The 24,039-nt window shown below is 42.7% G+C and overlaps 1 protein-coding gene across 2 annotated transcripts; it reads right to left on the reverse strand.

Annotated features, from left to right (window-relative positions):
* Window positions 1–4,643: 4,643 nt before the first annotated feature.
* Window positions 4,644–22,161, reverse strand: LOC147253483 (rap guanine nucleotide exchange factor 5-like). Of its 2 annotated transcripts, none has more exons than XM_086218670.1 (18): window positions 21,843–22,161; window positions 17,594–17,733; window positions 16,769–16,869; window positions 11,526–11,604; window positions 11,178–11,322; window positions 10,983–11,080; window positions 9,004–9,034; window positions 8,723–8,801; window positions 7,739–7,888; window positions 7,309–7,406; window positions 7,087–7,209; window positions 6,772–6,950; window positions 6,477–6,567; window positions 6,324–6,374; window positions 5,975–6,062; window positions 5,778–5,842; window positions 5,640–5,694; window positions 4,644–4,962 (listed from the first exon to the last, which is right to left on the reverse strand). In XM_086218670.1, the coding sequence occupies exons 1-18, from the start codon at window positions 22,020–22,022 to the stop codon at window positions 4,844–4,846; spliced, it is 1,872 nt and encodes a 623-aa protein (XP_086074796.1). In that variant the 5' UTR covers window positions 22,023–22,161; the 3' UTR covers window positions 4,644–4,843. The 2 variants fall into 2 exon arrangements, with proteins under 2 accessions (XP_086074796.1, XP_086074797.1); XM_086218671.1 differs by having other exon boundaries at window positions 16,769–16,901; window positions 17,608–17,733; window positions 21,843–22,028.
* Window positions 22,162–24,039: the final 1,878 nt, after the last annotated feature.

Genomic DNA, 24,039 nt, shown 5'->3' on the forward strand with positions numbered 1-24,039 from the left:
CTGTGTGATTCATGTGGTTTAAAAGCTTATAAAAATATTAACCCATTAAGAATCCCACTCTAAAAATCTTCATGTTGCTTCTGTCTCATCTGTAACTGACAGATCATCTATCCTCCACAGAGGGGCACTGTTGAGTCTTTGTGAGAGCAGCTCCTCGAACCTCTACCAGCACATCTACGCACTGATCTGTACTGGTGTTGTGTGTTAACAGGCAGCACAGGTGTTTGTGTAGAAGTGCATTAAATGTAGGATTCATTATTTAGCTTTTTAGACGGCCGGTCTCTTCCCAGCTTCTCCATCAGTGAAGACCCACACACCGGAGGATGTTTTTGGGTCAAAACATGGTACCACTTTGTCTTTCAGCTTTGAACACCGTAGAGATGCAGAACCAGTATTGACCCTGGTCTTCCTCCTTTGTTGGCCCACCAGTGTTTGAGGTGGATAAGGAATGAACCCTTACGTTTCTCAGCCTTTTCTCCTGTTGATCCCCCACCCGACAGCTCCTGAGCTGTGTGACGACACGTAGTGATATCAACGTGTTCATGCTGTTGGCTCAGAGATTCTTAACCGTTGTCAGCCAACTCGCTGGAATGTAAATATTATGAACATTTTGGACCCAATAAGACTTTTTTCAATGATTATTTAATATTTTAGGTGATATATAGCACAAGCAAGTGCCTTTTTGAGGTTCTTTGTTATTAGCTTTCGCAAAAACAATTGCCAGTAGAACCAGATAATTGACAATGACAGATTTTGCATTGAGATATCACAACAAGTCAGTTAACATTCCATTTAAAACATATCAAAAACTAAACAGTAGCTTAAAAAGCCGGACCCAGCAGCTATGTAAGAGGGTCCTTGCTGCTGTCAGGGAAGTAGCACCAGCTTAGCACCGTGCCGCGTGTTCTCTAATGGTATCTGTCACACACGGACCTCGTCTCCTGGGTCTGTCGTCAGTGTAATCATCTCTGTTCCTCCTCTCATCTACATTACAATCATCTGATAATCTGATATAATTAGATCTGATATAATTAGTCCATATGTTACATCATTAAGATACAGTATGCTGGAAGATCAGCCGCACCCCCCCCCCCCGACTCCTGACCCAGTCACTATGGCAGTCAGCATGTATTTTTGGACACGTCTGAGTATCCTGTAGCAGTTTGGATAGAAAAAAAATGCAGATGTTCTAAAAGTAGTAGAAATATGCACTTGTATTGTTTTTCCTCCATCTTGTTTGATAAGGGGGGGGGGGGGGGGGGCAATGTCAATGTAATTACAGTACAGTATACCCAAACAATAAAAAAGAGACATGCACTTGTCCAGGACACAGTAAACCTCTTGTGTTTACTCTGTTGCTTCAGTCTTGGACAGATTTTTCTGTGTGTGAAAATAAACTGTACCAAGGGAACAACTGTACCAACACTCCAAGTTAGCAGACTCTGACTAAGACCAGAGTAAATGAAATATAGGTGTGAGATTAGGTGATCTGAAGTCAGACTGTAGAAGTGGAGAATCCCATATTTATAACTTACACTCTTTGTTCTTGGCTCTGGAGGTCTGGAGGCTTATCATGGCACCGCCCTCCTCCATGGGTGCAGCAGGTAGGACCTGAGCTCTTACATCTGGAGTGAGGTATCACCCCTGTAACCGCACTCCCTGCTTTGTGAGTGTAACAGTGCTAAATGGGTACATCTACACCATCGGAGGTTCTGATGGAATCCACCAGCACAACAGAACTGCAGAGTACTGTAACCCTGAGACAGACCAGTGGCGGCTCCCTGCTGACCTGCAGGAGGCCAGAAGTGATGGCAGCTGCACAACCTTCAATGGAAAGGTGTGTGTAGAACATCATCGTCATCATCTTTGGTGTCAGTTTACCAACCGTTTACACGTTTGGATACTTCTGTTATTTGTTTTGTGATAACGTAGCTGTAGCTTTGTAATGGAACTGAAGCAGTAATGAGTGAGTGGAAGCCCTATTTTCTCATCAGATTTTCATTTGTAGCTGTAGAAATGAGAATGGTCGCATAGGGTAAGCAGTGATACTATCCAGACACCGACCAGTGGGTACTCATTGCACCCATGAGCAGCTGCCACTCTGGCATGGAAGTCATTGTCAACACTGGCAGTAACCTAAAACAAAATGTAGGGCTTTTGAATAGAGCTGATCAGACGTGCTTCTCAGCTGGTGAGACTGAAATGAGCTATGTAAATATGAGCAGTGACCATTTGGAGATGAAGCCAAAAGAAATGTAACTGTGGATTTTAGTACCAACTATACAAAGTCTGCTGAACGATTCAAAGGAGTTCTTTTGAAACACTGGCATGTTTTGACTTTTGAAAAAGTTATCTAGCAGCATGGCTCAGAGGTAGAGTGACTGTCTAGCAACTGAAGGGGTGCTGGTTTGATCCTCACTCCACACAGAAGGATCCTGTGCCTGTGCCTCAGCCTGGACTGGAACCTGAAACCTTCTTGCTGTGAGGCGACAGTGCTAACCACTGCACCATCGTGCCGCTGCCTCCCACCCAACCCTAAATGGATAAGTGCTGCAGAAAATGGACAGATGGAAAAAGTTATTCAGTACTTGTACTAAGAGTGCCCCCAAGTGGCCACAACTTAGGTGATGTGTATTATGGCCTCTGATCTCCATCCTGTGCAGTTCCCTTTCCCCATGGCAACTATAAATGTTGTGTATGTAGTGTCGTGTTGTTTATTGGAGTGTAATAATACCACAAAGAGCTGTTATTGTCACCATCCACATTTAGGCAGAGTACCTGTACCAAACACACAGATTTCTGAGGTAGTCACCGTCTTTGTCAAAACAAGCTTTATGTCTTTCTGTGGTCTTTAGATCATTTTGAGAAGCTAGTTTGTGATTCTCTTCCAATCGAGGTTAAAGTTTTTGGTCAGGAGGTCTGCCGGTAGCAGGATCAAATCAAGTCAATGTGAACTTTCAAACCAATGATGTCACAAACTCTCTCATTTTATTTGTTCTCCAATGTCCTCAACACTGTACAACACTTCACAACCCCAACTTGACAAACTACAGGGCAGCCGTGTGAATTCTCAGTTGACCGATTTACACAACAAATCTCATATTTTCCGACTACACACTACACATACAATAAGAAAATGGCTTCTACTTGTTTTCCGCTTTTCTTTTTTTTTTTCTTTTTCTTTTTTGCTACTGAATAGTTCGTTTGAAGACGCACCGGAAGTCATTTTGCTTGAAGTAGAACAATGTTCATCCATGTGGCTTTTTGAAGACCATGTTGTTTCACTAATGCTCATTTCTAGTACTGTGTGAGCCTAAAGCTGCAGCCACTCGCTTTGCACACTGGCAGAGGAAAATACATTGGGCCTCATTCATGAATGATGGATTTGAAGAGCACAGAATTACAGAGAACCATCAGAATTCGCTTCCTGTCTGTACAATTTGTGCGTGAGAACATTTCGTGAATGAGGCACGTTGTGGCTTTACCGGTTCGATCTGCTGCAACATTTAACTTGATTGTCCACAGCGTTAATGTGAATAGAGAGTTATGGTTTTTGGCAGTATTTGTCTGTAAATGCAAAAGAGACTCTGCATTTTACAATTGTAACATGTGATTCATGTGGTTAAAATGATTCTAAAGGTATCATATTTAACCCATTAAGAATCACACTCAACGCATCTTCACATTTGTGTGGACTTCTCTCTCCTCATCTGCAACATACGAGGCAAAAGGTCCTCCACGGAGGGGCGCTGTTGCTCTACAATCCTCCTGAAGGAACTGACAGTAGCAGCAGTGGGTTGGACCACTTGGGCCATCTACATTTGAGTTCCACTCAAATAGGCAACAAGTAGTGTGAGCACAAGTGCTCGTGGATGATTCCAGCTGAGCCTGGTCTAAGGTTGGTGGTATCAGCTGAGTCTGGTCTAAGGTGGGATATATCAGCTGAGTCTGTTCTAAGGTGGGATATATCAGCCAATCCTGGTCTTAGGTGGGTGATTCCAGCAGAGCCTTGTCTAAGGTGGGATATTTTAGCTGATTCTGGTCTAAGGTGGGGGATTCCAGCAGAGCCTTGTCTGAGGTTGGAAATATCAGCTGATCCTGGTCTAAGGTGGGGGATTCCAGCTGAGCCTGGTCTAAGGTATGATATTTTAGCTGATTCTGGTCTAAGGTGGGGGATTCTAGCAGAACCTTGTCTAAGGTGGGATATTTTAGCTGATCCTGGTCTAAGGTGGGGGATTCCAGCAGAGCCTTGTCTAAGGTATGATATTTTAGCTGATTCTGGTCTAAGGTGGGGGATTCCAGCAGAGCCTTGTCTAAGGTATGATATTTTAGCTGATTCTGGTCTAAGGTGGGGGATTCTAGCAGAACCTTGTCTAAGGTGGGATATTTTAGCTGATCCTGGTCTAAGGTGGGGGATTCCAGCAGAGCCTTGTCTAAGGTATGATATTTTAGCTGATTCTGGTCTAAGGTGGGGGATTCCAGCAGAGCCTTGTCTAAGGTATGATATTTTAGCTGATTCTGGTCTAAGGTGGGGGATTCCAGCAGAGCCTTGTCTAAGGTAGGATATTTTAGCTGATTCTGGTCTAAGGTGGGGGATTCCAGCAGAGCCTTGTCTAAGGTTGGAAATATCAACTGAGTTTGGTTTCAGGAGCTGTGGATCACTGTTGTTCATCTACTCAAACATGTATGCATCTGACCAGATTTGTGTCTCTGATTGTCCTCTGATTGACCAGCTCCCTCTTGTGGTCAGCCAGGATCATGACCTCCTGAGATAAAGAAGGGACAGCTGCATCTTTACAGTCCATTGTGGAGCCGATGGCGTAGCTTCGGCGACAGCTGATCTCTAAGCTCGAGGCTCCAGCCTGTGTGACAGCTCAAAGAGAGTCTGCTGATTGTCAATGATATGAAGGTAATCGATGTAGGCTCGCACTTCTGAGCTGCTTTTCTGGGTGATGCCGTTCCCTGCAAGATAACAGCATTCATTTTTACTTCATCACTGGACAGCTGGATGCTGTGGAGGACCGATCAAAAACAAATAAGTCAGTGAACAGATAAATAAAATGGTATGTCATCAATTCATCAAAATATAATATTAACTAATGTGGATTTTATACTTCCTCATTTAATTGTGTAAAATGTATTTCCACTTTGCATTTTCCCTTCAATTCTGAGAAATATCTATTTCTCTCTTCAACCACGAAGTGAGAAGTCGATTCCAGGATGACACAGATGAATTACAGCTTCCTCATTTACATAAGCTGAGATTCATAAATAAATATAAATGTAGGGGAAAAAATTTAAAGGGTAAAAACAAAGAAATGAATGGAAAAATGAAAAAAAATAATGAGTAAAATATAATGGATGGAAAAACGTGAAAGTAAATAAAAAAAGGGATATTCCTTCTACAGAGGCCATTTGAAAGTGAAAATGTCCCATTATATCATCTAATTAATGCTTACATTCTTTTTTATATATCATATTTGGTGTATTTTTAATGTTGTGGGCTTTTATTTTTATTTTGCATGGCATCGAGAATAATCGGCACCTGTCCACAAATGCATCACTGTGGAAGCAATATTGGAGAAGTGGCGGAAAATATACAACATTCTCAGATTCTGGAACACGCTGTGAACACTCACCCGCCTGATCTCTGCGACACTGTCTGATGAGCCGTAGTGTGTCTGCTATCATGTGCTGGTGAGGAAGACAAACACACTTGAACAAATACAGCACAACACACAGAAGCGTCGTTTGCTGTAAAAGCTTCACAGACTTACCAGCTTTTCAAAATTAACCAGATTATCATGAAAAGTCTTGTTGCCCTCATGAATGAATGTTATATCTAAAACAGAGAAATAGTATGTCATTAGCATCCAGTATTGTAGGTCTGTATGTCGAATGTGCCTGAAATAGAGCTCTCTCTCTCTCTCTGTCTCTGTCTACAGGTGGTGAAGTGACAGAATCACAAGCACACCTTTCAGTAGCAGAGGAAGAAAGGGGATCTTTGGTGCCTTCATCTTCTTGAAGGAGTCCCTGTAGGCCTTGTGGTTCAGCGAGGGATCCTGTGAAGACATTTTCAGAACGAATGAGTGTAAGTCTCTGGGGAAGAGCTGAACTGTGTGCCTGTGTGTGCTTGGTTACAACTGAATTATGACAACATTACAAACAAAAGCGATCATCTAAAAGTCTCCTGGTTATAAATGAAAAAGGTGTTTGTTTTCACTACACGCTGCATCACGTTTGTTCTCCCTGCTACAGTGTGGATCATGGCAATGTCTTTATTCAAATAAATGGAGTCAAATGTACAGGTGAATTATGCTTACTGTTATTGTCTCCAGCTCCGAAAATAGCTTTTTGAATTTCCCAGGTATTTTCTGTAGGATAATAAAGGTTTTTTTTATGTACTGTAATGTAAACATGAACTAATGATGTATAAAGGCGGCAGAGATGAAAAGATAAGAATGTGAGCGTCTCACCTCCCATGTTTGACTGAGGCGGCTGACAGCAGCAGTGTTCAGGCCCATTATAATGGCAAAGAAACAGTGGAGGTTCCTCTGAGCTTTACAGCTGAAAAATGGTGAAATACAATTTGGTTCTGGGCCACAGCTCAACAGCAAAAATTAGATGCAGTTTCTCGATTTGCCACCGAAGGGGCTAGCACTCCCATATAAATCCTCCATGAGGTTTAGACTTGAAATGCTGAGGTGGTGGCAGCTGTGTGTCTATAATCACAGTCGGGAAATGCAGGAAGACACAAGTGAAGCTACGTACTGGGCAGCAATCTTGATGAATTTCTTGATGAGTTGTACTCTTTTACAGAGCGTCGGGCACAGCAGCACCTCAGTCATCACCCACAACTGGATCTCATTACAGCGCTGCAGCAGAAGCTCCAATGCCACTGTGTGGTTACTGCTAGCGTGGCGGCTGAACGTGAAATAGACCAGTTCTTGCTGCAAATAAATAAGAAAAACACTCATGAGCTGAGCAAAGTAGAGTGTCAGACACTAAACGCAGGTCATATCTGCTGGAGTTTAAAACTGTAGCGCCTTCAACAAATTATAAGAGATTTCCTGTTATTGGACAGACCTCATGTATTGAGTCAAAGATGGTCCAGTCAAAGTTGCTGAGAGCCACCGCCACATCCCAGGTGTTCAAACTGAGCATGCGAGCTGTCCTCTGCTGCAGTTCTGAGTTGTCTGTGAAAGGATTCTGAGGGGGGAAAAAAAATAAACAAGGCAGATGGCTTAATTTCACAACCTACACTCAAACATGTGTGGTCGAAGTGAGACATTCTAGAGATATTCTTACCAAAACTTCCCCCAGATCCTTCCTGCACACATGCAGCCGTCCCAGCGGCCGCAGTGACTGAGAGAAGACTCGGTCCTGTGGCTGCAGGAGTAGTCGACCTGCAGGAGAAGAAATACACCATGAACAGCAGAAGGCAACTAAATCTGCCAGTAGACTCCATCGACTCCACCCAGAGGAAGACAGCAGCTGACTTTATATTTCTAGACTCAATATTTCATTCCTGTTTAGGCTTAGTATACAACTCAGTAAAAGAAAAGTCTCATTATGAAATATTAAAAGAAATATAATGCTTATAAATCACAGAGCACGCAACTGTCTATTATTTATCATCGTAATAGGTGGAGGAGGCTACAGCTGCACGATCGTGAGAAGTTATAAGTAGCGTGTTGATGCCAATGGTGGTGGAGGAGCTGGTTAAAATAGTATTTACCTCCAGGATACGTGACAGCCACCAGTACCAGTTCGCCCTGGGGGACGTCCATCCTCTCTGCAACTGCCTGCAGCAGCTCCTGAGTCACCATCCCAGGATGGGCCTTCATACTCAGGTATGAGTCCATGGTGATATACACATGACACAGAACTGCAACACACAAGGAAATGTTGCAGAAAGCACAACATTACAATGTGGACTGCAGCTGTTTGGCTGTCTGCAGGCTGATGGAGGGAAGAGTGTATGCAACACACACCACAGCAACCTAGTTTACACCCGTTCCAAAAGACTGGGTCATGGTAAATTATATGCAGATTTCCTTCAAGTCTTTCAAGATTTGTTTCTGCAGTACACATTTGAACCACATGAGGGAGCCGGACTAATGTTCCTGCTGTTGTAACACCAGATTCTACAGCCAGTTACTATAATTAGTTTGGCTGATAAAAAAGACAGTTAGAAAACAGCTATCGTCTCATTTATCGAATATTAAAATGTGTATGTTTTCAAGAACACAAATATAAAACAAAGTTGTTATTGATCAAACATATACTGGTTCAAAATGGCTGGTTTACCCTGTGGAAGTGTGGCCATAGAATTAATCCAAGTTTGTGAAGCTGGTTTACAGCACCTTCACTATAACACCTTCTGTTGTGTGTGGATGGAACTCAGCTCTCTGCCCCCCAGTATGTGGTTGAAGATCCCCGATGTATGGTGAGAAACAGCAGGGAACGATTTAACCTGAGTGCCCCGATTGATAAAACTACCTCGAGCAATTCAACTGCTCCCATTGAACCAACGCACAATAAATAGAGCTTTAAAAAAATGAAAAAAACCCATCGAATATCCATAAATCATAACTCAGGAGTGTGCATTCTTTCTGCAGAAAGGTTCCCATTGTTCTACTGTTGAGACTAAATGTCTACTTCCAGAGATTCTAGGAACCACGTATGATGGGTGGAATGTGTAAAACGTTTTATGACTTACCTTCCTTGGTCTCCCTTGGTGTGCCCCTGGACTGCAGCCCGTTCTCTTTCAGGCTCAATTGGTGGAAAAGTGCTTTGCCCTTAGTAAGAGAGAACAAAAAGGGAAATGTGTGAGTTTTGACGCGCATTCATATCGTGTGTGAGCGCTGGGGTTGAACTACAGAACAATGTCGTCAGCAGGAAATGTTTTGACAATATAGCTTCAACACCCGAGGCGGGATGATGTTGATGACAGCTTCTGCCGATGCGAATTCTTTAAAGAGTCATAAGTGGAACACTTACCTTTCTTTGAGGTGAATATTCATCCACCGTACTGAAAATAAAAGAATAAAAAAACAATGAAATACACATGGCCACACAGGTATGGAGAGATTGAGATATTTTCTGATTTTGAATGCTCATATAGTCCTCCGCTCTGTTTCGTCTATTAAAGTAAAGTAAAGGTGAGATTAAAGTATGCTGTAGATTTTAAACCTTCCAGTGTGATCACTCCATTTAATCACTCTATCCTCATCACTTAGACCCAGCCAGCGTGATGGATAGCCCCGTGTCCATTATCGTCCCTCGCCTTTTACTAGGCTCTGCATCACAATTGGCATGTTGGCACAAATCCTGCCCTGAGGGATCTCCCCCTGCTTGTCAGCAGCCGTCCTGCACTAATGAAAAACCTGCTTCTCGCTGCCATGTTGGAGCTTGTGGTCTCCTATTGTGCAAAATTGTGGGCTTCAGTGTGCTCAGTGCTGTGATTTATAATTCCACATGATGACAAAGTGCACGGCTGCAAGTTGGCGGTCCGATCCAAAGTCGAGATGTCATACGACTTCAGTTCTTCTTTTTGATGGAAGTTACGGAGCTACTTTCTATTTCAAAAAATGGCTTCCTTTTAGCTTGACACAAATCTTGTCCCCCCCTCGAGTGAGCCTGAAAAGCTCATAAATAGAGCGTGTCAGTTAGTAACACCCACACACAGTCCACTGCAGGGTGTTGTGGATCTTCCTCCCTGGATATAAACATGAATATCAGGCAAGGCTTGATAATAGCTGGTGTCTACTGGGCAGCAGGTTGGAGGATTAACCCCCCACCACCCACCCCCCACCCCAGGAGACTCTGTTTGGACGCTGCGGTGGAGGATGGTTGTGGGCTTGTTTACTCTGTGTTATGAAGGAGAAATGTGATGCTTACTTCCTCTTATAAATCAGGAAGTTGGACCTACATCACATAAATGTGCATGATATGTTTTATATACCCAGATTATACATAAATACATACATTTATATATCATCATTGCACTGCATAAAATGAAATAGAAATAGCAGCCTGGAATAGTGTGTATTCCTATTTTTCCACGTTCATATTGTGATTTCGTTAGCTTAACAAGTTAAGCATGTAATTCTACTGATGTCATGTCTAACGCGAATACGTAAAGGTGTGTATATACGTTTGCATGTGCAGTGTATTTTATGCTCAGGTGACAAGTATGAAGGAAAGCGTAAACACCCACGTAGGCATTGTACAACGTAGCCAATGACATCCAGTCTATGAACGATCTTATAAAGATGCTGAGCGTTGAGTATGGGCGTCCCCAAAGGGACGAGTCACTGCTAATTGATACAAAGATGAAACATTTTATTTCCGACGGGAGCAGAGATGAGTGTCCCCCTATCCAGAGGGAATAAGGGGGGTCGTGTAGGGATGTGAATAATAGGCTGGGTCCTTCATAGCCACAATTACTTCCTGAAGCTATAATAACCAAACAATGTGTCACTGTATTTATAGGAATAAGTTGTGTAACTGCACTCATGTGTGGCACCATGAGGAGCCTGCGGGATCTTGCGTGGGTGTTAGGTCTACCAAACAAAGTGGCGAAGCTGAAAAACTGAGCAGGTTCTTTGTTGCTCGTTCTCACAGCACAAGTTAATGTCACGTATTTGACAGCTTGTCATTTATTTCCTCATTTTTGGGGAATCTAGATAAAGAACTCTATTACAGTTCCTTGCAAAACATCTCAGAACACAGCATTTACTCATCAGTGTCTGAAAGGATTCATTGATGAGAAGCTAAAAAAAGCTACAAACAGAAGCGTTCTTTTGTTGAGGAAAAAGACCAGCGAGTCTCTATCAAGCTTCCAACCAGAACAGTCTCAGTTCATACTGGCTGTGCACACCGAGACTTGATTAATTAATACACATTTCTGTTGAATTTGATGTATTGAATCGTGTGTTTTACTTGCCTATAATGACTAAGCAAGTTTGGTTACTCACTGTCTGCGATGCAACTGATAGAGCTTCTGCAGTTCCCTCACATCCCTCTCCAAAGCTGGGTGCTCGTAAAGATCATCCAGTATGTAGCGGTATAAGGTCTGAAAGGAAATGTCTGTTTTCATTTCTCCCTGTCACACCCAAAATTCAACCCACACCCAGGTTACATCCCTCATTTAAAAAAAAAAAAGGTCCTACCTTCATAAACAGTTTGATGTGCTCGTCCTCTCTCAGGAAGTCTTTGCAGAGAGACACCCATTGTGACACCAGGTGCAGGACTTTCTGTTTCCTCTCCAGAGCCTCCTTCCTGTCCTCTTTCCCTCTGCATCGCTTGGAGCAATAGGTGGGATTCAGTTAAGGTTTCAGCACAGACTGAATATGATGTCAGACACAATGATGCATGAGGGTAAAAGCAGCAGCAGAGGAGCTGTTGGGCTGAACACCACTGAATGAAATGGGGCAATAACTCGGTTGTAGTTAGTTAGACGCATTTCAACGAAACAAGGTGATTATGTGTGAGTATTTGTTGCCAGCGTTGAAGGATATTGTCCGAGCAGAGCTTGACATAAATCACCGGTGGACATGAAGACTGGGTAGGTCAGCAGAAAGTCATCCAGGAGTGTATCTGTAAACAAAGACACGTCATTGACAATATGGAACATTTTTAAATGAATATTTCACCTTTCAGGCAAGCAGATAGAAACCCTCCTCTATGCGTGTATTATGGAGCTTCCAACCCCCCACCAGATGGCTGCCTGCTAGTTAGCTTAGCTTCAGTGACATGAGCAGTAGAGAAGGAGAGAAAGTTGTCTCTAAAATCATGAAATACTCTTTAATCCTAAACAGTCTTTGGCTGCATTAATAGATCTAGGGTTGAGCTTAACATTCACTCTAAAAAAAGAAAACCAGAACAACTCTCCTGAACAGGCGCAGTGATTTGAAGCAGACCTTAAAAGTGCCACTCCAACCGGTCAACAGAACAGCCCTTGACAGAGACAGTTACTTGAAGACTAATTGTTACTATTTATTATGGCGGACTTTGTAAGAAAGGATTACTGTAGCGTGATGTTTCACAGTTGAGCAAACAAAGAACCTGATCCTGATCTTTTTGAACTTGAATATACACAGAGGAGGAGCTACAGGGTTTAGAAGCTAAAGGAGCAAGATGTGGGAGGCTGGGGCAATTCAAGTAGTTCCATGTAGGCTTCTATCATCTTGAAATTTTGAACGGTTTCTTTTTCTGTCATAAAAAAATGTTAAGCACAACCCTAGATCTCTCATGCCGTTAGAGACAGTAAAGTGTATTTGATCATTTTGGAGACGGCTTCTCTTGCACCCCGCTGCTTGCCTTCGCTGCAGCTAATCTAACTCACGTTCAGCTGTCTTGCGAGGGTTTGGAGGTCTTTAATACACGTGGAAAAATGAGAACGATACATGTTTGTTAGTCTGGCACTAAAAAAAGGGGGGGGGGTGGAAACAATGTGTTCCTTTAAGAGCTACAACTTTAGAAATAATTCAAAAGCACACAAGATATCTCAGAGAAGATATGAATATGTGATATGAGTCTTGCAGCTTTGCAAGGATCCCAACTATACAAGTAATGTGAGATGGCAGCTTAGAGACTTGGCTTCAGAACTCATCCTTTCCAGTCAAATATCAGCTAACAAGCACTAAGCAGAAACATTTCAGAGGAGACTGACACGTAATTCTTCACGCCAAGTCTCTGATGATGATTTTGATAAAGCCAACCAGGATCCTTCAGTTCCATTTAACTCAAACATGTTCTAACGGGCCCTTACTGGCTTTTGCCACCGCACGCTGTGACTGTGATGATAAGCCAATAATGTTTAAGCTGATTCTGTGAAGTCTATGTTTTCATTGCTATTATCTTCCCCACAGAAAAGCAATCTGATAATGCTTAGCCACCAACCTAATGTGTTTACTGGTCATTTATCCTTGCATGATTTTTTTTTTTTTCCTTCCAAGGTTACAGATGGTTAAGTCTTTGTGTAAATGGATTAAATCAAAGCCCCTCAAGGTAATTGATAGGAGGTGGACAGAGAGATTTGTTAAATGACAACAACAAAAAAGGTGATTTATTTCCGCAGTGCGTACCAGCAAATTTCTGAAGCCCCCCATGAGTTAGTTTTTGTCACCGCTGTCATCAAATGCTTGCTCATGAGAATTGCTGGCTCTCTTGACAGTACGTTAATTTAGACCTGCTCAATTTAGTGTGATTCTATATGAATGAATCTGCCATTCAGCATCTCATTCATTAATTTTTTCACTGCTGCAATGTATATTTAGCTTTGAGCTAATGACGCCATATTTACACAAACACGCTAAAAACAGCAAAACTGGCAAAAATGTCTGTTTGCAAACTCTGGCGTCCATCATCCCGTATAATCTAGTTCACGGTAGGGCCGAGTGTGACCGGCTGGAGCTTTCAGTTGAACCATCTAGCTCACGCTGATCCGCATTTACTCACCGTAACGCCAAATAAGAAAGATTATTGTTTGATTGTTTTCAGCAGGAATCAAAGTGTTCGTGGATTACTGAGCATATGGTAAGAAGATGTTGATTATACTGGACGATGTTCTTCAGAGTTTGTAAACTGATATTTTTGGATGGTTTTGCTGTTTGTCTGTAGTTCCTTTCTGGATTCACAAAGAAATGATGCAGAGGTGAAAAAACAGCTTTTTTAGCTCAAGACACTTATTCACGCCTATCCTATTAATTACACTTTTTGGGTGAAATATCACTTGACCCTTGACATCATCGATAATAGCAGGAGCTTAAAATAAGCAAGTGTTTGGTTGCTAATCGTTCTGACTTACGGGCCTGAAGAATACGACAAACAAAACGATCAGTTAAAGCTAAACATTCAATCAATAAAGACAAACTGGTCCTCTTGGTTGAACTGCAAGGATTTGATCTAATAGATATTGATATAAAAACACAAAACAAACAAGCTTGGGTGTGCTTGCCATGCTACAGATAGACGTGATAAAGACATCTCAACAAGCATGACAAGATATGTATCAAGGTACCCATAGTACCAATGGCTTTGGCTCCATTTGTAGCAACATTTTCAAGCAGAAATGGCTTTTCTGCTACAAAACTGTTCAAATATAAGAAATGTCATTATAAATGTCCATTTTAGAACTTATTATCAACAAGAAGTTCTATAGGCGTCTCAGAAACTGACATTAAATTCACTCAAATGCGGCACGATGCCCAGACCTCGGCGAAAAGCTTTACAAATCCTATTAAGGCCAAGCTGGTCTCTAAGTGTGCCTCACACACACCCTGACTTGTAGCTTCTCCCCTTAAATTTCACGCTGGCTTCCCCGGGCTTTTGTGTGCATTCTTGCCCACAGGACTCTCTGACATCATTATGTTAATCCAGAAAGAGCAGCTGTGGATGCGTCACGCACTGAACATATAAGAGATTTTACACAGTCATGTACCACATATGGGGTTAATACAACTGAGCACGACGCTGGAAAACACTCGACCGTACTCCTACAGTAATACACATATCCACGTTCACCACAAACCACTTTAGCTGTGTATTTGTACGTTTACTTCAAGGCATCTTAACTGAAGCGCTTTGAAGTTAGAAAACTGGATACATATCTTATTTTATGACCCAAAGTCATACTTGCAAGTTTCTCTTGTTAATGCAGCAAAAGAGCAGACAGTGTTTTGCATGTAAAAGATTTAAATCTGTTAGTTCCAGTGACCTAAACACCTTTATATCCTGTATGAGTATAATATCCTGCTCGGATGAACTTTTGATATTAAAATAATGATTTATAATCAGTAATCGGCTTGTACAAAGGATGAAGTCTTCCGACCAAATCTCGTAATAAAAAACACTCGGAGCGCATGCTGCATTCATGCCCTCACAAATTCAGTTCCCTTTTCCGGGAAACACAGTATAGATCCATTGATCCATCTAGTTAATCAACAGTGAAATCAATCAACCTGCCATTTGTCTTTGCATTTTAATAAGCGCTCAGAAAATTGATCATTGCAGCCTTTGAAATAAGCATGTTAACGTGTCAACGGAACAAATCCTTTTTCTATATTTTCTTAATCTCTCTCTCTCTTTAATTTCAAGCATGAAAATCTTTTTTTTTTTCACTCCGTGAATCAGGAGTGAAATATCCTCCCATTAACATCACAAATGTTCCATTAAATGTTGTTGTTTTTTGTTTTTTTTCCAGGGATTGTGGTGTGAATCTGTTCAGAGCACGAATCAATAGCTGTTCTCAGGGACCGGACACAGAGAGACAGCTGTGAACGTGTGTGAATGTTGCCCACAGGACAACCCAGAATATCAGATCTGCACGCTCCTGCTGTGGTTGGTTGGTGGAGGTTGCGTTTGCTTTTTCTCAAATATGCCTGTGGTGCTTTTATAAAAAGTGCCATCTCTTGCACAAAGATGGAAAGAGCCTCTGCATTCTTAATCTTGTGTACTGAGTATGTAAGAAAGTGGTGCCATGATGAGATGAAACTGGCTTTCTAATGTTGTGCAATGCTTTGAAATCGTACACAACACTGATCTGCTGAAATCCTCAGACTGTTCAATCTTTTTTTGAGCCATCATTGACAGAACCGACAGACCGAGCAGCTTGTTTGATGCTCAAAGCTCTTCTGGATGATATCATCAACCATCCTGGTGAGCTGAACTTCCCAGTGCAAACAAGGCAGCAGCGCCGGAGCACACGCAGAGCTCCAGTAATCACACAGTGTGCAGCAAAGCCACTAGGAGCCAGACTATTAAGCATCACTGAGCGCAGATCAATTCCTGTTCAGAACTACGTTCGTTCCTTGTCCGCCCCGGGTCTGTGACTCTCTGACCTTGGGACATCATGCAGCGAGCTGTGGTGCAGGAGAATTACCTTCAGTGTGTTCAGTGCAAGGTGTGCTAATAGTGAGTGACTCCCACACTGGGCTGCTGATTGTTCAGGAAATAAGATGTAGTGAAGGTAGCTTTATTGTGCTGTATCTCCCAGGGGTCTTGCACAACAATTTAACTTTCATCATACTTATTAATATGATTATATCGTGAGTTAATATCAACTGTCTATTGCACCAGGTTGCAACTGCAGGCATATCTCCTGAGAAAACATTTGGATCAATTTCCTTGACTTCCTCATCAGAATGAGTAATGATCTCCACTATGGGATTAGCCTCCATCCCGATGAGAGATCCACTCATCCCTTTACCAAAAGAAAATCTCTTCCTCTCTATCTCACTGTCCCTGTGCGTGCAACCACCACTTCTCCTGGAGCCGTCTTCTCAGCTTCAGCAACAGAGAGTCTCCTCTGCCTTGGCAACAGTGTCACATTATCATCTACCTACTGTGATGAGGAAAAATGGGTTGATTTGTTGACGCTGTGAGGCTGGACTGCCTCACTCACACAAAGACGCACTGGGCAACCTTTATCTGTGTCAAAGGGTTTTAAATAAACAGGCTCAAACTATAATTCTGTGAATGATGGCACATGATTAGCACAGTAATATCGCCCCGGAGGAGGAGAGGTCTGCCGTCCCAGCTGTGTGAGGAAAGAGGCGGGGTGAACGGGAGGTAAAAATGAAAGTAAAGGGACTTATTTCTTTACAGTGTCTTTCACAGAACCGATTCATCATCACACTTTAACAACACTCTTGTCAAACGTAGTCTCATCTCCTAACTTTTCTCTCTAAAATGCAAGAACTGTTTCACCAGCAGGACATACGGCGATGCTGTCGCAGGAAATGAAAGTACAACCACTGACCTAACTCTTTGCCCTGCGTCATCCCCTGCTCATTGTCCAGTGTTTGGTCGTTCAGCAAGTGCTCCAGGATTTTCTCTGGCGTCCCGGATACAACCATGTACCTGTCAGAGAGAACAGAGTCAGTGGATGAATCCTCCTCGATAGAAGACAAGGAGCGACTGCTACTCCATTCCTCCTCTCCCTCTGTCCCCTCATCATCTATATAACGAAAGTAGGGGACATCAAAGGTGGGCATGGTCAGTGGCTCTGCCCGACTCGTGCTGTCACTGCTGCTCTCCTCGGAACCCTCCTCGCCTTCTTCGTCTTCCTCCTGCTCCACCAAGGCAGCGTGCAGCAACCTGTCTTCCTGCTGCTGTAGGTCCAGGGGCTGCTGCTGAGATCCCATCCTTAGAGAGTTCCTGTGCCCTCACAACGTTACCGTGGTTACTGCTGCATGCCCCCTTTACCCATCCATCCATCCACCAGCAGCTGCCACAGCCGTGAGTCCACTGATGTTTATCAATGATGTATTCCGGTACATTCACAGCTTTTAAAAAAAAAAAAAAAAAAGCTGCTGAATGAGTTGAATGGGAGGCTGAGGTTTGCTTCACAGTCTCATCCTGCTTACTTAGAAGTGTTTAATGCTGGCATTTATGTGTGGGGAGTTGTGATGGAAGCATGCCTGAGTGTGCGTGTGATCCAGAGAGACGGAGAAGGATGAGGAGTAGAGTGCTGTCAGAGAGAGAAATGGATAGTGAGAGAGAGAGAGAGAGAGGGAGGGAGGGAGGGAGAGAGGGAGGGAGAGAGAGGGAGTGAATCTAGAGAGAGGGGAGTGGAGAGGCTTACCTCCTGCTCCTCGCCTCCTCTCTCCCTCCTCCCCTCGCGGATGCAGAAAGGGTTGGCTGCTCTGACGACATCCTCTGGAGAACGAGCACATCGTGGCCCCTCTCCCTCAGACACACACGGACTGCCTCGTCACTCTGGGGCTGGAGAGAGGGAGGGGGAGGGTGGGGGGGGGGTTATTATCACCAAGGAGATTCCCCTGTATTTTCCACCACTCACAAATCACCACTGATTACCATCATAATACTGTGTTACAGCCAGCACTGTAAATGAAAGACAATTTCCATATATCATTATTCAGTCTTTATCTGTGGAGCCCATTCAGGGATTAACATAAAAGACTCATACATATTTTAATTACTGATTCTTACGTTGAGCGTATTAAATTATGGGTGGTATCTTGAGACAAGGCGCCGTATGGTAAAACCCCAACTCGCCAGGAATGGTTTTAGTGGGCTGGAGTTAAATTCAGACATGAACTCACAGTCAATCCTGTCTTATGACCATCATGGGGTGTTATGAAAGATTAACTTCTCCCATTCTGCCCTCTCTCTTAGATATACAGTCACACAAAGTCCTCCAGTTTGTTATTGAGCTTTCAGATCAGCAGTCAAAGATTGCATCAATATCATGTATTTATTGGACAGCATTATTCAGTTTTCCAGCTAAATCATCATCATACACTCATTGGTAATTGACCAGGACATAAATCATTTATTAAATATGCCCCTGTTTAATTTGTTTTTAGCTCAGTGATGAACCTGATTTAATTGCTACAGCCTCTCACAAGCCCTAAATCACTTTGCTAGCCACCTGACAATAGAGGGTCTGGATCAGAGATATTAGTCCTAATGAGGAGTTCACTGTATGGTGCACGCACATGCATCCTGCATCAGCCCACCCCTTCAACCCCCCTCTCCTCAAGCATCAGTCAATGCAACACAAGCCTCTGCACATGTAATTAGCCAGGCAGACAGGCTGGCAGTCAGACAAACGGACAGGCAGACAGGCTGGAAGTGGTTACAGTTTTCTGCCCTAATTGCCTTTAGTAAACCAGGACTTCCTCATGGCGCATTAACACATACCAGTATGAGCTGTATTAACACAAACAACAACACATATACAAACGCAATGCACACAGAGATTCATTATAGCCAGGCAGTTCTAGCTATAAACAGCAGAGGTATTTTCCCGCCATAATGAACCGTTAATGCCTGCTAGTTCTGAGGCAGAGCAGGTCCAGGTTGAGATGTCTGACTAGTATGAATTCATTCTTTTACCTCAAGACAAACCCACCTGCAAAATCAGACATGATCATCCCGTCATAGCAGACATACTGGAGGAACACGATGTAATGTTTGAGGGGGGGTCGACTAAAAAGGAAAACCTGATAAGTTGCCAGAAAGGAAAAGGCTGCTCTGATTAGCTTCCTGTTTCTTGGGGAAAAGACGCATGTTTCTATCTTTGTCAAGACATGACGTACACTCCTGCAGGTCGTCACTGAGACTAGGATTTTTGTTGTGGAATCCTCAGGAGTAATTAACCAAGTTTCCCAGCGTAACACTAACAGGTCAAACAGCAAACAAACCTTTTCTCACGATGAATAATTGATCCGTGCTCTGCTGCAGGCGACTACTAAGTGTGTACTGGGATTTTTGGTTACTTGTGTGTGAATACAAGAACAACAATAACAATCAGGCCCTCTAGAGTGGATGCTTGTTACTGTATGTGGGAAAGGCTGAGCTGCTCAGTTCCTGGAGGTGACCTCCGCTCACAGCCAGCACTGAACTCTTCCCAACATGGACATTGTCAACTGAACAGCAAACACTCTACTTATAGTCGTCTGCACACAGTCACATCTCATTGAGTGGTTTATTGTCTCTTCCAGGGTTCCAGAGGAATTCCACCATGTGGAGGGACATGATCTGTCTGCGCATCTCAGGCACGAATGGTATGGAACACTTACAGGGACCTGGAAGCTGTCAGTCCTGACATAATGTAGCGCAGATTTGGTCTAAATTCCTCTCACGTCTGTGTGGTTCACACGGAATGAGAAGAAAATAACAAGAATTCACAGAGCAATGTTGTTTTCAAAGAAGCCTTTGATGCAGAGTCATTATCTCCAAAAATTAACTCACTGAAATTCTTGTTTTTCATGAGCCAGGCTCTGATAATATACTGTTATCAACTGCCTGTGTGTGTGAGTGAAGTATTTGCACATACAGTGTCGACCGCTGTGCTTCATGTACCGTGGTACAGCTCCTCCAATCAGAAGTATCAGTGAAAATAACTTAAGAGGAATTATTGATGCCTCAGAACAAGTGAAAAAAGCCTTAATGTTTAGTGATATATAATGAAATACAAAAATACATAATGCCAAGATATTATGTTTAAACCACTCAGTCTCTCACATTATAATACATTATTAAAACGTCTATCCTCTGAAGTATGATCTAAGAAGACGCAGAAACATGTTCAGTGAAAAATCCAAACATTTCCTGAGATTAAAAGAGATTGCGTAATCACGATCTCTCACACATTTTCAAAGAGTGCATGGCGGGGATTTAACTGATATCTGAGCTCTTTGATGTCTGAGCTCGGGCGTTTATAGGAGTCCCATGTAGCATGTGCATTGTAGCATCATTGGATTACTGTAAACCTTTCTACAATCTAGAAACACTGCAAGATAATCTCACATATTCTAAATATTGCTAGATAATGTTAGGGTTTAAGGTCAGAAAATATGGCCGGGAGGATTACGTGAACGTTTCCGACGCTTAGGTATTGAATTCACAATATGAGACGACAACGTGTGGGACTACAACAGTGAAGGTTGATTGTCTTACACATTTGATCAGAGTCAGATCAGCGGCGGTACAGAACAGACAAAATGTCACTGTATTGAATACAGATAAGGAGATGTGGCGCTGGAGAAAAGGTCAGAGACCTGATGCACTGGGAGCCACCCTGAAATTACACAATATCTTGGCGTGGTGGTCGGGCCCGTGCCTGCGTCAACTCTTCCTGCCATTGTGGAACAGTTAAGTACAATGATACAGCTGGCAGGAAGGGAGAGGCTGAGCCCGCCGTGAGGTCAGCCAATCAGAGCTCAAAAAGATTTGGCAAAAAAAATACAGTCTGTACTTTCCAGTAATGACAGATTGTAGCTGAAGATGCTGCTGCGCTGACAGAGGACCCCAGCTGCATTCATGTTAGGCCTCTCTACCCACGCCGAGTTCATCGTACACAGCGTAATTATATAATCGTATTTTACACAGATGAAGGGGTTTTAATTACAAGCTATATTCAGTACTGGTGGAATGATCTCTATTAATCAATGTGATGTTTGAATTAAGAAATCATAGTAAAATATGTTACCATAAAGATTCTCCAGAATTAGCTACTGTCCTCAGATATCTGCATTTCGGACCGTTATCTATAATCTAAGTGATCATTGGATCTTTATTTTGCCTAAAAAGATGATCAGATATATAATAAGTTTACAAACAATTTTGCCCATCATTGATTAAACTTACGTTTGCAGCTCTGACATGAACACAATCCACTTTGTAGCTTAGCACTCAGTGCAGCGCAGTTTTAGAAGAAGAATCATATTTTCTGAATTTGCAGGGCATTCAGCTGCAAGTGTCATGGACAGTATTTTAAATTTCTTCTTTACCAAGTATTATATATTTCTCTTGCAGTGGTCAAAAGTTATTCCTTGCCATCTGTTATTGAAATGTGTTTCTGTGGACTTGTGGTTTTCACCATGGTGTCCTTGAGAGGGCTCCAGGAGGGTCCTCATACAAGGTGTAATTTGTTCAGCATCAGTCTTAACTAAATTTACAAGAGGCCAACACAGTAAAATAATGTAGAAAAGACTTTATTTTGATCATAGGCTGGTCGCTGTCCCTCATCAATATGTCAATGAAATTCTGGTCAAAAATCAGTGTCATACAAAAAGTTTGAGAACCACTGATGAGGAATAGAGCCCAGTCTAAACAGAAAACTGGCTAGCTTTAGCTGGATGCCATGTGCTTCTAATGTAATTTAAAGACAAAAGCACGTTCATAGAGCAGGTTCATAGTGTCATTAAGAAGTTGTGTTATTAACGACTGATATTTTCACTGTAATGTGGACAAAAATAGAATCAGGAGCATCATTTCACACTGTTACTGTGCTCCTATTTTAATCCATTTGAATTAAAACAGTTGTACATACATCTGAGCCGCATCATTGATCTGCATCTCACCTCGCTTGTCCTCTCCGGGCCCTTGCTGTGATTCTGCAGGAAGCGGCAGCCATCCTTTGCCAGTCTCTGGACCATCTCCAGCCTGGACAGGTCCTCCTTGTCATGCAGGATGCACATGCTCCCCTGCTGCATCGCAGGGGACACAGAGAACATGTACTTCAGGCCACAATCCCACGACATTGCAGGCTTTTAAACTTCTGCCTTTCTACCGGGGTAAAGGGTCGAACTGTGAGCGCGCTTAGAAATATCTGGAGGAGGTGCACAGCTTAAAAAAATAGTTTAAGTATCGTTTGTCTCAGGATGTTCTGTCCAGGCAAGTCACAGCCTCGTCTCTCACGGTGGTCAAAGTAAATCCCAGCCGCTGTGCCTTTATAGCAGAGAAGAACAAAAAAAAAATCCACCGGTGAGACTCCAGGTATCTGTGTGTTTGGCTTTCTAGAGAGTGAATGACAGACTCCTGCTCTTGTCCTTCCCTCGCCTATCACCACTGGGAGGGGAGTGAGTTAGGAACACGGCAGGTTCAGGAAACATCTGGCCAACCTAACAGCCCTAAAAAGGAAGTTTCAAAATCTCCCGAATGCAGGAGGGTCTAGATTCAAGGCTGGGGAGGGTACGTCATGCTGAAAGGTCAAACACTCGCCAGGCTCGATATGCGTGTGTGTAAAGGTTTCAGGTCGTTCAGGACTAAAGCTGTACAAATGGTTCAGTTCTTAGTCAGGAGCGCATACAATAGAGTGACTGAATGAATGCAGAGCTGAAGTGCATGCACACAACCCAGCAGCAGGGCGTCAGTTAATGCAGACAGCATTCACGTGGAGAGGCTTGTATGAAGCAGTGCCTTAGGTCTCTTGAAAAGCAAGCAGACCGATCAGAACATCCTACGACCTTTGACAACTGCAAAAAAGTAGTGTGTCAGTCTTTTGGGGGATGAAATATGAATCCAAAAATTAATGAGATTTTTTTCTTTTTTTTTAAAAAGATACCAAACATTGAAGAACTTGCTGTTTTTTCCATGTATGAATCCTTGAAAACATCATCTGTGGGGAATAGGGATGCACACACACACACACACACACACACACACACACACACACACATATATTGACACACGCCTTTGACTGAGCAAGTGTGCTTTAAATTTATCAACAACTAGTTGATTTGATGATCTTTTCTTCCTAGTTAGCGGTTGAGCAGCAGGCTTTTAGCACCAGCGTCAGGAAGGCTCCGTCTCAGCCACGTCATGTTAGGAATCAAATATATCAGTCCTCTGTGGCCCGATTTAACCACAGCCTTCACTTGTCCATCTGGTTGGAACGTAATCAAACGTTTATGAGAAGGATGGTCAGGAGTGGTAGTCTGTGTTTTTGCAGCCTTTAGCTTAGCTTTTAACCCAAATTCTGTGCCGTAGAAGACCAAAATGGCATCATTTGATGACATTTATTTAGAAGGAAATACCACGCATGAATTATTATTTCTGTATATGAGTCAGTGTTTGCCAGCTGGCTAATTTTCAGGCATGGTTCTTCAGAGAGATGCTCTGATGGTGTTTTATTACTAACATGGTGCTGTCTGGTGTGGAGGAAAGGAGAGAAGAAGCCCCAGACGCAACAGTGCAGAAATACCAACACCCCTTTTTTGCTGACATGGTGCAACACCTGCATATGAATGATGGATTTTTAATGTTTTGAATTTTTTTTCAGCGTACACACAAAACAGACAACAAGAAGACGGTGGAATTATTCACTGAATTTGACAAAAAGTGAATTTTGGCTTCAGCTGCTGGTATATCTTTCGATCATCTTTTGCGAAATTAAATAATGACATTTTCCATCACCCTCTCAAAAAGTCAAGGTGAAAAGAGATTAAAAGCCCGTCCTCACATGGAAGAAGCTCAATCCAAAGAATGTGATATTTCTGCTCACAAAATGACTTGAACTTATGGATTGTACCCAGATTGCTGGCTGGTTTCTCAAATTACTAATTGTCTCATCAATTATCTTTAAATCGATTGAGCAGTAAAGAATGAAAAATCACCTTTTTGCAGCCGCAGAATCAGCTGTCACTTATAATGCAACATTAAAAGTACTATGTGGAGTTTTATGACCACTAGTGCTGATGCATAGCAGTATCTGTTGGTAGCGTGACATCAATGACACTTGCTAAAGAATTTGAATTAAGTCAGTTGCCCATTGAAGTT

This window comes from Aulostomus chinensis, chromosome 11 (genome assembly GCF_037954235.1).
Source record: "Aulostomus chinensis isolate RoL2024-O1b breed Wild chromosome 11, RoL_Achi_v1.0, whole genome shotgun sequence".
In the NCBI taxonomy this organism is placed as follows: Eukaryota; Metazoa; Chordata; class Actinopteri; order Syngnathiformes; family Aulostomidae; genus Aulostomus; species Aulostomus chinensis.